At 41.8% G+C, this 16,048-nt stretch overlaps 1 protein-coding gene across 4 annotated transcripts in view; it reads left to right on the forward strand.

Annotated features, from left to right (window-relative positions):
* Nucleotides 1–16,048, forward strand: part of fgd1 (FYVE, RhoGEF and PH domain containing 1) — a 65,207-nt gene that overhangs the window by 27,784 nt on the left and 21,375 nt on the right. Inside the window, exons 1-5 of one of the 4 annotated variants that reach the window (XM_046871191.1) lie at nucleotides 859–1,245; nucleotides 13,279–13,491; nucleotides 13,595–13,630; nucleotides 13,833–14,019; nucleotides 14,153–14,837. In XM_046871191.1, the coding sequence (XP_046727147.1) occupies nucleotides 1,188–1,245; nucleotides 13,279–13,491; nucleotides 13,595–13,630; nucleotides 13,833–14,019; nucleotides 14,153–14,837 (1,179 nt within the window). In that variant the 5' untranslated portion in view covers nucleotides 859–1,187. Of the gene's footprint in view, nucleotides 1–858; nucleotides 1,246–13,278; nucleotides 13,492–13,594; nucleotides 13,631–13,832; nucleotides 14,020–14,152; nucleotides 14,838–16,048 lie in introns of those variants that run through there. The other 3 variants (XM_046871189.1, XM_046871192.1, XM_046871190.1) reach the window with 3 other exon arrangements.

Here is a 16,048-nt window from a genome sequence, read left to right on the forward strand (position 1 = left end):
ACTTATTTAGGTGAGTTGAGGAGGCCTGGGGTGAAACCGTGTGAAAAATTCATCCCAAAGTTGTTCAGAAGGTTTGGAGCTCTATAGCAGGAGATGTTCCACTCCAACCCACGTGGGCTGGTTTTCTTTTATAATCCGTTTCCACAAACCTGAAGGCACACAATTGAAGAAAGGTTGCGGGAGCATGTAAATTGACCTTCACTTGAATTCGGAGAACCAAACCTATTCCAAGAAGATATGCTTCAAATGGATTGGAGTGGAAGATCTTCTGCTGTAAAGCTCCCACCCTACTGAACATGTTTGGGATGCACCCCAGTCCTCCTCACGTCACCTACATAAGTACCTCATGCACATTCCAAAATCTAGTGGAACATCTTTCCTGGAGACAAGAGTCCACAATGTCCTTTGTTGATTCTTCTCATTCCGTGGGTGGTCTGGCAACATGTCTTCTCTTCTTGTACACGTCACAGTCTACATTTGGTGTCCAAATAAGTGAAGGACACATTAGAATTTTCTTCTATTTTCGAGTTTAATTTCTAACTTGTGGGTGTTTGATCAGCACTGAGACACACACACACACACACACACACACACACACACACACACACACCACGTTCTGCTCTGCAGGTGTTCCTTAAACACTGTAATTGTGTTTTCCTGCTTCTCTCAGTAGAACATACTGACACTTCAGTCACAACCAGAACCTCCAAACACGTTGCCTAGGCAACAGAGGACCGTTAGTGGGCCAAATGCTCAGTATCAAATAATTATAACATGGTCGAATCGGGGTGGGCGTGGCTAAGCGTGCAGGAGTGGGCGGGGCCAAGGCGGGTGCGCTTTCCCCCGGTGTTTGAGGCGCTGCTGCTTTCTGCATTAAGCCGGAAAAGGGGTGGGCAGATATTTCGTTTTGAGTTATTTAATTGATCTTAGCATTTTTTTTTGTTGATCATTATAGCTGATTTATTTATATATTTATTTTATTCATCCCTGGATCGCTTCTGCAAGGATTTATTTTATTTTAAGAAGCGCCCTGATGGTGCTCCTGAAGATGGCCGGTCGCATCACGAGCGCTTTTCTCAGCATCTCACCACCTTTGCGTTAATTTGTGATTTATTCTTCGATTTATTTTGTATTATTTTTTTAAGCGTGTGTGGGGAACACAGGTCTCCCCTCGTGCTGTATTTTTAATGACCGGATTTGTGCTTTGCTGCGCAATGTACATGGAGAAAACCAGTGTGCTCCGGGGTAAGCGCTCCTCACATTCCTCTTTTTTCCTTCATTTTTTTAAAGCGTATTGTCATTGCATTTGCATATCATTCGGATTATGATTGGAACGAACATACATATGTGTGCAAATAATACTGTCCATCATCTCCACGTCCGTCTTCACCATGCATGCGCTCTGCTTCATCCCCATCATCCTCATCATCCTCATCTTCATCGTTTTCCACCTGCAGCAGCAGCAGCAGCAGCACCAAAAAAAATTATTGCAGTTATATTCATGTATATGTTTTATCTTCTTATCTCATCTAGGATTATGGATTTTTTTTTTTGCACTTCATAAATAAGAACAAATGTTTTTTTTTTCTTTAGATGCATTGTAGACATATTTTTTGGATGCACATTGAGGAAAGATGCAGTCAGAGGATGCAGGAGATGCTGCTGTGCTGCTGCATGCGGTGGCTTCGCTTGATGCGCGAGCAAGCGGCGGTTGCGCGTGCTTGTGTTCGTGTCCATCGTTAATTTGTGCATGCTTTTAATGGTTAGTCCATTATGCAGCTGTGTGTGTGTGTGTGTGTGTGTGTGTGTGTGTGTGTGTGTGAAAGATGTTGATTCTTAGGGTGGCACCTGCCGTGTCCACCTCTAATGCATGTATGGTGTGTGCGTGTGTGTGTGTGTGTGTGTGTGTGTGAGAGAAAGAGAGAGAGAGAGAGAGAGAGAGAGAGAGAGAGTGTGTGTGTGTGTGTGTGTGTGTGTAAGAGAGAAAGAGATACTGATTCTCAGGGTGGCACACTGTTGTGTCCATCCCTAATGTGTGCATGCATATCAAGGTTAGTCCATGATGCAGGTGTGTGTGTGTGTGTGTGTGTGTGTGTGTGTGTGTCCTATCTCCAGATGCATGCACACACATGCTGCCGCATCTGACACTTGCAGTGTTTCTCATGTTACAGGAATCCCATAAATGCCATGAAGGGATAGAAACACGATGCCCACGCTCCCTCTGGTGCCATGTTGTAGTGGGCGTCGTTTTAGCTTCTGTTTTTCCCCCACTATTCATTCCTTCCTTTTCAAAAGCATCACCACGGATATCACTGAAAAAGTCTAAGCTATCTTTGTAGTGCGTGTTGTATTATACACAGCCTTACTCCTCTAGTCATGGTTGCATGAGGGTAATTTTGATTGGCTGGCGTGTCGGATCAGTTACAGAGGATGACGGATGCGTGACATGCCCATGACAGAGCTGGAAGACCAAATGTCACACACGGTCAATCTGATTTTCAGTGTAGGGCTTTAGAATGTGTAAAGTCCGGATGACGAGTCGCATGGGTTGTCGCATGGTTGGTGTTTGATTTTCTGTCGTGCACTGATTGGAAACGATTTTGGCAGACACTCGATCAAGGATCCAATCTAAACCCAGATCTGGTGATGATTGTGGGGTTGCAAAATTCCAAGAATTTTCAAGACTGGAAACTTTCCAACATAATATATGCAAATTAATGGGAATAAACTGGGAATTTACAAAATTGCAGGTGAGTCTATAACCGGGAACTTAAATGTAGTTAAAAAAATTAGATTAAATGCAATTTCAGTTAAATTTCTATCTGCACATCTGGAAAATTTACCAGGAATTTTCCACCCCTTTGCAGCCGTAGATGGTTAAAGGTGAAGGTGGCGGTCCTGAGATTCGAACCGAAAACTTTTTAGCCATCAAAATGACTGAAGTACTGACTTTGACCCTGAAAACATCTTTAATCGTATCAGCGAGAAAAATCTCCTCTTGATGGTTGACAGCATGGTTTTAAATCGAGCGCCGGTGGGGTCTCGTTTGTGCCGTCAGTTCAGTCTCTGGATAAAACGACTAGATAAAAATAGTCTCCAGCCTGCAATTTACAAACAGTCTGTCACTCGATGTAGACACGGTCATACCGAACACGTGTTTGTTTATGTGTTTTTTCCAATGACTTGGCTGCCACATGCTTCTGGACCTAAAATAAAATCCAGCTGTATCTCCTCTATCCAATCCATACATGCAGATATCACAAACAGATGCCCCCAAGATTTCCAAGGTGACCCCTTCTTGAAATTGGGTTATTCAGGATTCATGTAATATTCATACCCAGGTCAGATGGATGGCTTGGTCAGCAGAAGGATGACATTTTGATTCATTGATCCTTAAGCACCTGGCAGAGCAGCAGGTCGCTTTTGTTGTGCGAGTCCAGATCTATAGATCTGCCCATACAGAGTCAATCAGACTCCCGATGTGTCGAGCTCAAGCTCAGGGAATAAAGTAGCTTTACCCAAAAACAGAAGGAATTCCAGAAATCTTTTGTTTGTGTTTCGATGCAAATGATGCAATAGGGTCAAAAAAAATAATCATGCGACAATCGCATCTGTCGTGACAGGTATAAGGCATTTGTCATAGTATGCTAAAAAAACCTAGAAAAAAATAATAATAAAACAATAAATAAAGATAGACATTACTATTAGGTTTTGCCAAAGGGCTGAAAATTCTGGGAAATTTGGGAAATGTTCCAAGCTGGAAATTTACCAGGAATTTATGGGATTTTTTTTCAGTGTGCTGAAAATAGAAAAATGAAATAAAGATAAAGACATTACTATTAGGGTTGCAAAGGTGTGGAAAATTTCCAAAAACTTTCCAGGAATTTATGGGAATTTACTGGAATGTATGGGAATTCATTAGAAAATTTGGGAAATGTATATATATTTATGTACATAACTGTATTATATTTAAACATAAAAGTAGACATTTTGCAAAAAAATTAATTATTTAATTAATATAAGCATATATATAATATATATACTGTATATGGTTTGTTTTGCATAACTAGGTGAGGTCCTAGAGCAGAACTGTGCGGGTTGACATTGTCTGGACATTTATTAGTACTGCTTTGTGCTGAGATTAATAAGAATTGAGAACATGTTTGTACAGCTTTAAAAGACGAAAATATTTTTCAGGGAAATCCAGTCCTGGTAGTCAAGTTTTATGGGTTTTATATTTTTTTTTCCAAATTGAGCAAATGTTTGTCTGTAAGACGAATCACCCCTGGAACGAATGCCAGAAGCCTGGTTTTCTTAGCTCTCGTCTGCTTACTCAGCCAGTCGTCTGTCTCCATTGTGGAGTCGTCTAAATCCCAGGACACGCAATCCTGTCTGCTGCACTGTTCCTCGTTGCAGATGGCTCGCTGGCTCTCCTGAACGCTCGCTTGCCCAACGCTTGGTTTCTGGTGCGTCTTCTGTTTGCCTTGAAAGAAAAATGTGTGTGTGTGGGTGGGAGTTTGTGTGAGTGTGTGGGTGGCTGGGTGTGTAGGTGGTTGTGATTTTTGCTCTCTTGATTCATGCACAGCTTCAGGAAGGTTTGACCTTGAGCTCATTCATGCAGCTCTGAGATTTTACCCTTGTGACGAGCCTCCGTAATTCACAACTCGGCAATTTTACTTTACAGAAAGAAAATAAATAGAGGAATCTAAATTTTTGCATCATAAATTAAATGTAGTCCTAATGAATGAGTGGCACAGAGACACTTTGAAAGGAACCAGGCTCAACCAGGTCTTCATCACCTGATATTTATTCATTCATTAACGTTTAGCGTTGTTAACGTTTTCAACGGATGAAACACTGTTCATAGCAATTGTAGCGAAGCATCTACACAAATCACAGTCCTAATCCATCTCGCAGTCCATCAGTTACCTCGTGGATCTTTAGTCTGTTCATGTGGAACCATCCTCAGCATTAAACAAGTGGCCACCAATCTCCAACCTCTGCATTCACTCACAGTCGATTTTAAATACATACGTCTTCAAACTGATACGTTCAGCAAATCCACAGATTTTGTTTGAAAATAAAAATCTACAAGGACAATAATATTCCGCTCATTTTATTGCTCACCAGCATTAGTGCTGTACCTCAGGGCTGTGTGAGGAAATAGGATCAGTTTTAGTGCATTATGTCCTTATAGTCTCATACAAGCAGCTGATCAGATGTACAGAATCTTATTATAATATTGTGTGTTATCCAGCACTGCTTTAATTCTCCTGGGTATGGAATTCACCAGAGCAGGTTGTTGCTGGGATCCTCTTCCACTTTTCCATAACGACGTCACGGAGCTGCTGGATGTTACACACATGGAGCTTCTTCACCTTCCGCTTGAGGATCACCACAGGTGCTCAATACTGTTTAGGTCTGGAGACATACTTGGCCATTTCATCCCTTTCAGCTTCCTCAGCAAGGCATTTGTCATCTTGTCAGTGTGTTTGAGGTCGTTATTTTGTTAAAAAAACGCCCTCAAAAAAAAAAAAAGCCCAGTTTTTAAAGAGAGGGCTTCATGTTCTGCTTCGAAATGTCGGAGTACATGTTGGAATCCATGTTTCCACTCATGAACATGATGCAACCACCACCATGTTTGATTGTAGGCAAGACATAATTTTCTTGGTGCTCCCCACCAGGGCATCACCACACATGCTGGACACCATCTGAGCCAAACAAATTTATCTCAGTCTCATCAGACCACAGGATATGGTTCCAGAGATTCATGCTCTTAGACAGGTTTTTCTCAGCAAACTTCAGAAGAAGCTCCTTCTGGGATGACGGCCTGCAAACCAACTTGTTGCAGTGTGTGGCGTACGGTCTGAGCACTGACAATCAGAACTTCCTCTTCTGAAACTCCTAAAGCAATGCTGCAGCAGTCATGCGTCTGTGTTTTAAAGCAGCTTCTGCAGCTGACGCACAGCACAAGGACTCGTCTTCTCTGATGGACCCTTGTGAGGTCTGTTCTGAGTGGAACCCGTCTTGGAAAACCTCTGTATGACCCTGACCACTGTACTGTAACTCAGTTTCAGGGTGTTACTGATCCTCTTACAGCCTCGGCATCTTTGTGGAGAGCAACAATTCTAATTCTCAAATCCTCAGAGACTCTTTACCATGAGGTCCATGTAGAACATCCAGTGGTCAGTATGAGAAAATTGAACTCAAAGCAAATTTTATCTGCTCTAATACAAGATACACACATTTGTATGGTTCTGTCAAGCAGACAAGAACATGAAGATGAGGAACAGGACGTGTGGCTTTGCACGTTTACACCACGTACAGCTGTAATGACATTCATTCTGACTGTATGAGATTCCTGTCTGTGATGCAGCTCTCTGTTCTACTGCACTTCTCTATAATATTGATGGTTTCAACAGCCGTTGTGTCATAATGATGGTATTTAGAGGTGGATTGACTCGGGTAGGACACCACTGAAGGCCTTTATCAGTAAAACAAATGTTTTTTAGTGATTAAAAATCTTTTTTTTTTTTGGCTTCTCCTATGAACAAGGTCCTTTTTTCTTCATCCAAGGATCAACCATATGTTTTTTGTTTTCAGCGCCATTCTTTGTAAACCCTAAAGAAAGTAGTAGGAGAATCTCACCTACTGAAAATCTTCTGATATTCTGAAATACCCCCCCAAAAAACAAAGCGAATAATTTTTTCCACAAATTTCCTGTTATTGAAAATAAATCACAGAATCTGCCTCGTTTTAAGCAAAGCGCTGCTCCAGCATGATTGGCTAAACCAAAAGGTGTTTTACTTGTGTTATCCGTTCCTCAGTAGGAAATTCTCTGTGCATTTTCCATGTCAAAACATACATTGATTATAATTTCAATATAATGAAATAATATCGAAATGGTTTTTCATTCTTGTCAGAATGCTAACTATAGATGAGTTTTAGTGTTTTAGCGTTTTAGCATTTTGCATTTACGAATCGAATTTCAGGTTTAGCAGACATGTACTTTGTTTTTGTTTTTTTTTGTATTGTATGTACAGTTGGACAGAAAGACCTGAATGGGAAGTGGAGCATGAAAACATCAGTCAGTCAGAATGATGGTTTACTACATAACTAGCAAGACGTTATACACGCTAGCATGTCTTATAAATGTATCAGATCCTTCTAAATGTCATTCTAATGCCACAGGCATTTATATATATGTGTGTGTGTTTGTGTGTGTGTGTGTGTGTGTGTGTGTGTGTGTTTGTGTATAAACACACTATGTGGACAAAAGTTTGTGGAAACCTGACCATAAGATTTGTGCTTCTTTTTGAAAATTCCATTTCACATTTAGTCCACATTCAGTTTTATAGTATCCTCCACTGTTCTTGGACGATGTTCCACTAGATTTTGGAGTGTGTTTGTGGAGATTTGTGGAGATCCATTCAACAAGAAGGGTGTTAGTAAAGTCAGGTACTGAAAAGCATTTATTTGTCACATGTACATTACAGCACAGTAACATTTTTTTCTTCACATATCACCGCTTGTTTAAGAAAGTTGGGATTAGAGCGCAGTCTCAGCACAGAGGGTTCCTACCTGGTAACCAGGTACCAGGCTCATACCAGGTAACATGGAGGGATCCACATCTGCCTCGTGCAGACTCACCACTGGTGTCCCACAAGGCTCGGTTCTTGGGTTAAGTGCCTTGCTCAAGGGCCCGAGTGTGGCAGCTTGGCGATCCCAGGGCTTGAACCCCTTTACTTCCAATCAGTACCCCAGCACCTTAACCACTCAGCTACCACTCAGTATTCAGTCAGCATTCACATTCATCCTTTAAGGTGTTTAATAGTGTTAATAAAAGATCTTCCACGCCAACCCATGTAAACCATATCTTCATGCAACTTTCTTTGTGCACAGGGGCATTGTGCTTCCACAAGTATGTGGTAACATTTTGAAAAAGAACCACATATGGCTGGAAACGTCTGGGTGTCCCAGTCCTTTTGTCTCTATAGTATTAGAGGGCTACTAAAACAGATCTACAAAAGAAGACAGATTAAAAGACTGTAATTTGTGCTTTCTGAGAAAGAGCAGACAGAGACTGTGGAATGAAAGAGAGAGGGAGAGTATTTATCCATCTGTTTAGATGTTTGAATGACGTAGACTGGTTTAGAGAGTGCAAAGCGCAGGAGGGGGGACTAACGGAAAATATCTCTCCTCTGTCTGCTTTCTTGACGACTATTGAACAATATGTGTTGTGTGTGGTACATAAGTTTCCTCTACACGTTTAGGTGTTAGAACTCGGACCTGTTTGTGTTTGCGTATTTGAAGGCGTCTAGGATTACGAGGATGCGTCTGCAGTAGCACGTGACCTTCTGTATCGCATTTCAAAAGCCATCGTTCCGCATCAGCTGCGAAAACACTCGACACTCGAATGGGGCTCCTATGTATACGTCCCGTAAATAACTCGTGATTCCGAGACTGCAAATATTTGACACATCTCTCTTGTAATCCGCGTCGGGGTCCAGTCTAAACATCCGCATGCCGCCGAGCGCTGAAGTGTTTTAGAGGAGGTTTGAGAAGTAAAACAAGGAATAAAAAAAAAACAAACCCAGAAGACACTGAGCGGTTGAGTCTGCGGCTGGGATAGCTTTGTTTTTCCCCTCCTCTCCTGTTTTTTTTTTTTCCCTTCAAGGCATTTTTATTTTTTTTTAAACGGAGCATGTGGAAGTCATTTCAGATCCCAGCCTGCAGAAGTGGGTACGAGTGTTGTCATATGGAACCAATTACCTCTGGGTAATGGCAGATTTTTTTTCGCCTTTTTGTATAAAAAGAAATTGCAGCATCACACGGGTAGTGTGGACACCATTCGACCTGTCTGTGGCACTTCCATGCCAGAATCTTTTCAGAAGGCATATAAATATATTTATTAATGCAACGATAGGAGAGTTGGACCGCTGCGCAAAGTCTTCTCCAGCACATCCCAAAGATTCTCAATGCGGTGAAGATCTGGACTCTGTGGTGGCCAATCCATGTGTGAAAATGATCACTCATGCTCCCTGAACCACTCTTTCACAATTTAAACCCGATGAATCCTGGCATTGTCATCTTGGAATATAGAATATGCCATCAGCGAAGAAAAAATCCATTCATCATTCAGTATATTCAGGTAGTCAGCTAACCTCATTCTTTGGGCACATAACGTTGCTGAACCGAGACCTGACCAACTGCAGCAACCTCAGATCATCGCACTGCCCCCACAGGCTTGTACAGTAGGCACTAGGCATGATGGGTGCATCAGTTTATCCGCCTCTTTTCTAACCCTGGTGCGCCCATCATTCTGGACAGGGTAAATCTGGACTCATCAGACCCCATGACCTTCTTCCATTGCTCCAAAGTTTAATCTTTATGCTACCTAGCAAATTGAAGCCTTTTTTAGCATCACTGATAAGTGGCGCTGGTAGCAGGAGGTGGTAGCTCAGTGGTTAAGGCATTGCACTTTGGATCAAAGGTCACAGGTTCAAATCCAAGCAGCCACTGCTGGGCCCTTGAGCAAGGCCCTTAACCCTGCTCAGTTGTAAGTTGCTCTGGATAAGGGCGTCTGCCAAATAATGTAAATGTAAGTGGTTTATTCAAGGCTACACAGCTGTTTAGATCCAATCCAATCAGGTCCTTTCGCATTGTAAATGTGGAAACTTAGCCGTGAGTTCTACTGCTGTTTGTTCGACGATTTGATTTCACCAAATGTTTAAGTGATCATTCACAATCACGAATCGTGATTCAAGATTTTGTTACCGACCACATTTATGTGATCAATATTGCGTTGGACAGTTTTTAACCCACTTTTAGTAGTTTCAGCAATCTCTTTAGATGTTTTCTTTGCTTGATGCGTACAAATAATTTAACAGAAACAGATTAACATGACCTCAGGACACGTCTTTTCGACATGGTTGTTCAAGAAATGAGAAGCTACTCACTGCATCAGTTAGGCTTAAATAACTTTTGTTGCTAGCTAAAACATAATCATCCATGCAGTAATTATCCAACTGGAAGCTCTTAACAATTTGCTAAGTTCAATCCAGGTGGTGAATTTTTTTTTTTTGGGATCGGCAGTGTGTATAAATACACAAATTAAACTGAATAAATAAAATTGAATTAATGGTAAAATGTTATTAAATGGTTTAAATTTGTTAGACCCAATTTGGTTAATACAGATGTGTATATAAGTGTGTGTGTGTGTGTGTGTGTGTGTGTGTGTGTGTGTGGGGTGTAATACAATTTTCTAAAGATTTGATCTACATAACTTTTCAACTTACTTCAGCATCTTTGAACAAATGTCTTCATTCCTTCCACTCTTCATTTCTTCACTCCCTTGTTATGCGGAATGATCTGGATTTTCTCCTTTTAAGAGAAATTCTTGAAGCTAGACATAAAATGCAATATATATATATATATATATATATATATATATATATATATATATATATATATATATATATATATTCCCAGAACATTATTCTTCACGGTCTATTTTGTTTGCCAGTGTAGTCCTGGATCAGTTCCCCGAAGCTCCCTTGTTTCTCAGAAGTCGTTACGCGACGGGAGCCATGAAGTGTTGGGATTGATTGAGCCGCTAAACAGGCGAATCATAACACAGCATGGCTACGCTGTAGGCCGACGCTCTAACACACTGACCTACATAATCCACTCCAGACGTGCCGCGTTCTCGCTGTTCACGTTTTCAGACTTTCCAACAAGCTGCAGGCTGTTCGAGCTAAATGACACGGAAATCGCCCGGCTGTCAACGTAGCCTAAAACGTAGCCTAAAACGTAGCATAAAATACGGTAATGCTGCCTACTGAATGAACTTGTAATAGAAAAAGCTTGTGAGATACATAAAATCTGTTAATTGTGACAAATACGTTACTGCATTTGTGTGCAAAACAATATCGTACAAATCCATCCTATCACATTTCCACATTCAGTCCTATAAATTTGCTGTTATAATGATCTTGCACCCTCATATCTCTCTGGTTTGCTTCATGCTTATTTCCCAAAGCGCACTCTCAGATCTTCTTCATCTGTTTTCCTCGTTGTGACGTTCTGACCACTTTTAAATCATGCCTTAAAACTCATCTGCTTAGGTGAGCTTTTTCTGAGTTTGTCTTGATTTTGTGATTAACACTCAGATGTACTGTGTCTTTGAGTGTTTTGAGAGGTGCCTTTAAATAAAATGTATTATTCGTATTATTTATAATAAGCTCTGTTCTTCTGCCAAGATGTTCCACTAGATTTTCGAGTGTGCTTGTTGAGATTTGTGTAAGTTTGATTTAGCCAGAAGGGCATTCAGGAGGTGAGAAGAGGAGTTCATTCATGTTCAACCTGGGTTGAGGTCATAGCAGGAGATCTTCCACTTCAACCAATGGAAAGCATATCTTTATAGAGCTGGCTTTCTGCACAGGAGCATTTTCATGCTAGGACAGGTTTGGGACTTGTAGTTCAAGTGAAGGGAAAACGTCACGCAAAGACGTCCTACACCGATATCCGATTTGGTGTGGGAAGAATCATATATTGCTCTAAAAAATCAGGTGTCCAAATAGTTTTGTCTTTAAAATGTATATAAAAAAAAAAAATCATTGCTAGCACAATCACAGCCGCTAGCAGCGATTTAGGGGTCCAAGCACTCTAGCTATTGCGATTAAATGTTGAAACATGCAAGTTCCGACTCCTTTTTGTTTGTCACGAGATCGTAATTTATATAATGGATGTTTTCATTTTGCCAAAGGAGACATTTATTAGTCAAACGCCTCCGTGTTTGTCAGAGTAATTACAGACTTTAAAGAATAGAAATTGTTTTTTTCGCTTCCACTTGTTTTTTTTTTTACACTTTCAGAGCACCAGTAAAAAAACTGGATCAAAAGCCAGTGGCGGTGTTTAATCCACGGCGCTGTCAGGATTCGCGTCCCCGCGGGTATTCCGTTGCGTGTCACGATCGTAAAAAAAATCTCTCGGCTGTCTGCGAACGTCGCCGTAAGACTGTGATCTGAAAGTAGCAAACGCGTTGATCAAAGTCGGTTATTTGGATTTGCATTTGAATTGTTGGATTCCTTTCATCTTCCGCTTTTCTGTGTATCTCCTCGTGTCAAGTAGCAACCAGTGAGAAATGCTTGTTCTGAACTCAGCCTATCTGTATACACGAAACCCTGAGAGAAATGATATGTTTATGACTGCATGTACACAAAGAAATGTCGAGCTTCACTTTAGGGACAAAAGTTTGTGAAAGATTGCTATGTGCTTTTTTTCAAACATCCGATTCCACATTTAGTCCCCGTTTTCTCTTATTATAACCTTCTCAGAAGGTGAGATGTTCCACTAGATTTTGTGGAGGTTTTGTGCTCATTCAGCCATTTAGTAAAGAGCTCTTCTCCTTTAGTTGTCGTGTTTTCTCTCTCAAAAACACAATAAAAGCCACTGTAAGTGTCTGTTTATTTGAATAAGAATCAGATGAAAGTTCTGAAGTACGATGTCCATATGATAAGATCTTAATAACTACCTATTAAGTATATTAGTGCTCATATGCTTTTATAATAAGCGCTACTGTTCTGGGAATGTGAGATGTTCCACTAGATTTTGTGGAGATTTGTGCTCATACAGCTACGAGTGCTGATTTGGGTGAGGTGAGGAGGCCTGGGGTGCAGTCAGCGTCCAAAGGTGTTCAATAGGGTTTAAAGCTCTGTAGCAGGAGATCTTCCACATCTTTCAGGACATGTAAAGCATATGTTCATGAAATTGGGTTTTGTGCACAGGCGCATTGTCATTCTAGAACAGGTCTGAGTCTCGTAGTTGAATAGACGTCCAAGTTTGTGGTAAATGTTTGTGGGAGGTGGAGATATGGCCGGAAAAATCAGGTGTCCCAATACTTGTGTTAGTATAGTGTAAAAGGCTTGGCTGTAGCATGCAGTATTTTTCCAGTAGACACCTGAAAAATACGCTTTTCCCTGTTCTCAGCAATGGTCAATGCCGTTTGCTCAACGTTTAGACGTAAGATGAAGTATGGATCCAGTATCTTCTTTTTCGAACAATTTATTAAAACAAAAAATAACTGAAAATATGTTGGTCTCGCTCCAATCTCAAAGATAGGATAAGATAAAAGATATTACGTAATGACGTCTAGTAAACAATACAAAATGTAATTGAAGCTTCAGTTTCCATAACAAAAGTCTAAATGTTTACTCCAGAATAACAGCTGTCTCGAAAAATGAATGAGATTTTAAACACTGTAATTGTCTCTTTTAGGCTCGTCCACATCCAGTCCTCGGCTCTTGACAAAGAGTCTTTCTCTAGAGCCAGGCCCATGTCCGGGAGCCCACGAGGCCCCTCAGCGTCTCTGTTCGGACCCAGGGCCCCTGGGACTGCAGCACTGCAATGGCACAAGCGAAAACGAGCCCCAAAACGCCCCACCTTTGCCCCCTAAAACACGGCCACCGTTACCCGGTCCCAAACCACAAGGTGGGTTTTTTTGTCAAAACATACAGTATTTCTGCTAAATACATTTTTTTTACATGTTTTATTAAAATATATTTTTAATATACATTTGGTGGATTTCATGCAGGAAAAAAATCATTTGGGGATGTGCTGATATTGAAAAGTAAGCAGTGTGTATATATACCACAGCAATTTTCCCGCCACATTTACATTGTATTTCTATGTTTATAGATGATGCTGTAAATAAATTGGATAATATTAAATCTTTTTAAAACAGCAATACAGACAAGGTCATGCTTAGATACAGTCACATGACCCGGTCAGACTTACAGCAGCGATCGGTGTATTGATTTTGTCTCGCTCAGTGCCCCCGAAACCACCGCATCTCCAACAACAGAGCGGCCGCCGTCCCCGGCCCCCGGACAAACCCCTGCCCCCGCCTCCGTCCCGCCCTCTCCCAGTGGACCCTCGCCAATCACGGACAGGCCTCCCGCGGGAAGAGGGAAGCTCCTCCCCGACATGTGTCCTGTCTCTCATAGAGAGATTCGAAAGGTAAAAAGCGCATGACATTGTTTTTACGTTCCTGTTCCTTTAATATAATTATCACATCGTTGTCCTGAAGCACGAGCAGAACCACTCCCAGTCTTGCGTTGCTGTAAACTGTTCTTGTTTTGTGTATTTTCAGGGAGCAAATTATCATGGTGCCTGATATCACAGGCGGAGTGATGTCTATGCCTCGGGTACCCGAACCGCAGCCCGTTACGGACTCTGTTCTGCCCTGCACTTCTCTCGACGAGCCTATGGAACCTCCTGTTCTGAAGGAGCAGGAGAAGGAAACACAGGAACCGGAGATGGAAAAAGAAGACGAAGTCAAAGAGGAAGAGGAAGACAGAGTACAGGAGGACATAGAGGACGATGATAAGGATTTGGGAGCCTCGTGCTCAGAAAAGCGCCTCTCCACTGAGTCCGGCTACGGCGCCTCCGACAAACTCCTGGACGCGATGGAGATGAGAGAGCTCAGCCAATCGGAAATCCCGCCAGATCGCCTGTCTCTTCCTCCGCAGCAAACGGACACCAAACTGGCCAACCGGGACAGCGGCATCGACAGCATCAGCTCTCCGTCTCACAGCGAGGAGCTCTGCTTCGCCGGCGACGACAGAGAGGTGTGCATGTCTCTTCCTCGTTTGTCCTCGTCTTCCTCGTGCGGTTGCGTCGAAGGACCGGCCGGAGAAGAAGTTGTCGCTGGCGTGGAGGAGGGAACGAGAGACTCGGAGGGAGACAGCGATTTGGAAGAAGGAAGTGGGGATGAGAGTGAGAATGCCATGGCCATGCAGCCTCAACCCAAAGCTGAGAGACAGGACTCTGTTGAGGTGGGATTTTTTTTTTATGATAAATTTTTATAAAAAATTTTTGCGTCAGAATAAACCATATACATTGTTACTGATAGTGAGGAGAGATACAATTGTTACACTGTTGTACTAAAATTCGTGCGTATTGTTATATAGTTCGCTTGCTACCGCATGACCAGAAACGTACGATTGTGCCGGTGTGGGTGAAGCCGTGCAACGAGAAGTGTGACATTTTTAAAATGTAATTTGTTACAGTAGTAAAGTAGGAGCCCTTTTTTAAAACGCAGCCTTTATTCAGATTGAATGAAACCCTTTTGCGTATTTCACAGTCGAAGCCTTTTTTTGGGCAGAGCAAAGCAATCAGGTTTGACTACAAACCAAAACAAAGGGTCTGAGATCTTTATTTCACCGGTAAACATTGCATGATTTTGTTCCATCCCTGGAGAAAGACGATTAACGTGAAACGAACGTGGTGATTTTTTGGCTCCTAAACAGTGGTCCTACAGTGTACAATGAGAGGCGGCCATTATCATGGTCTTGTAACCAAATACATTTTTAAATCTCCCGGTGTGTTTGCTCTTACGACCTACGTCTACTAATTAGCCAATAGAAATACAGCACAAAATGACTCACTGATCAATGCAACATTTAGCTAAAATTTAAATACCGCAGAAGTAAAAAGATCTGAAGGGAATACCATTATGTGGGCCTTCAATAAGGAAGAAACCCTTGTGGAGTTGTAGCAGCAAAGGTCTACCTCAAGGTCTCTTTGCCAAATCCCAAACTGGCCTCTTTTCTCCACCATGACTGGGTCCACAAAAAAACACAATTCCCAAAGCTACGAGTGCAAGCTGATGACATTTAATAGTAATATACTATACTTTTATATCTGTAGTCTACGATTCAAACAAATAGAGATGTGCATCTCCACAACAGAAGCCATTTCGATTCGTATGTCGATGCAGAGCCAACGATACGATGCATTAAAGTTCCTTCACAAACACGCCTTTTTAGTGCAAAAAAATAAAAAAAAAGAAAGAAAACCAGACGTTCTTTTCCTGTTGTGTCTGCAGAAAGTTACAGCTCTACCTCTGCCATGTTAATCTGTATTCTATGTGACTCTCAGGACACGCCTCTGTCTCCATGGCGTTGCGATACGTCGTGTTCACGTAGCAGCGGCGGTGCTGAGAGAACGAGCTCGAGAAACGGTTTAGAGACGAGAAATCGATCTA

The sequence above is a fragment of the Silurus meridionalis genome, chromosome 17 (assembly GCF_014805685.1).
Source record: "Silurus meridionalis isolate SWU-2019-XX chromosome 17, ASM1480568v1, whole genome shotgun sequence".
In the NCBI taxonomy this organism is placed as follows: Eukaryota; Metazoa; Chordata; class Actinopteri; order Siluriformes; family Siluridae; genus Silurus; species Silurus meridionalis.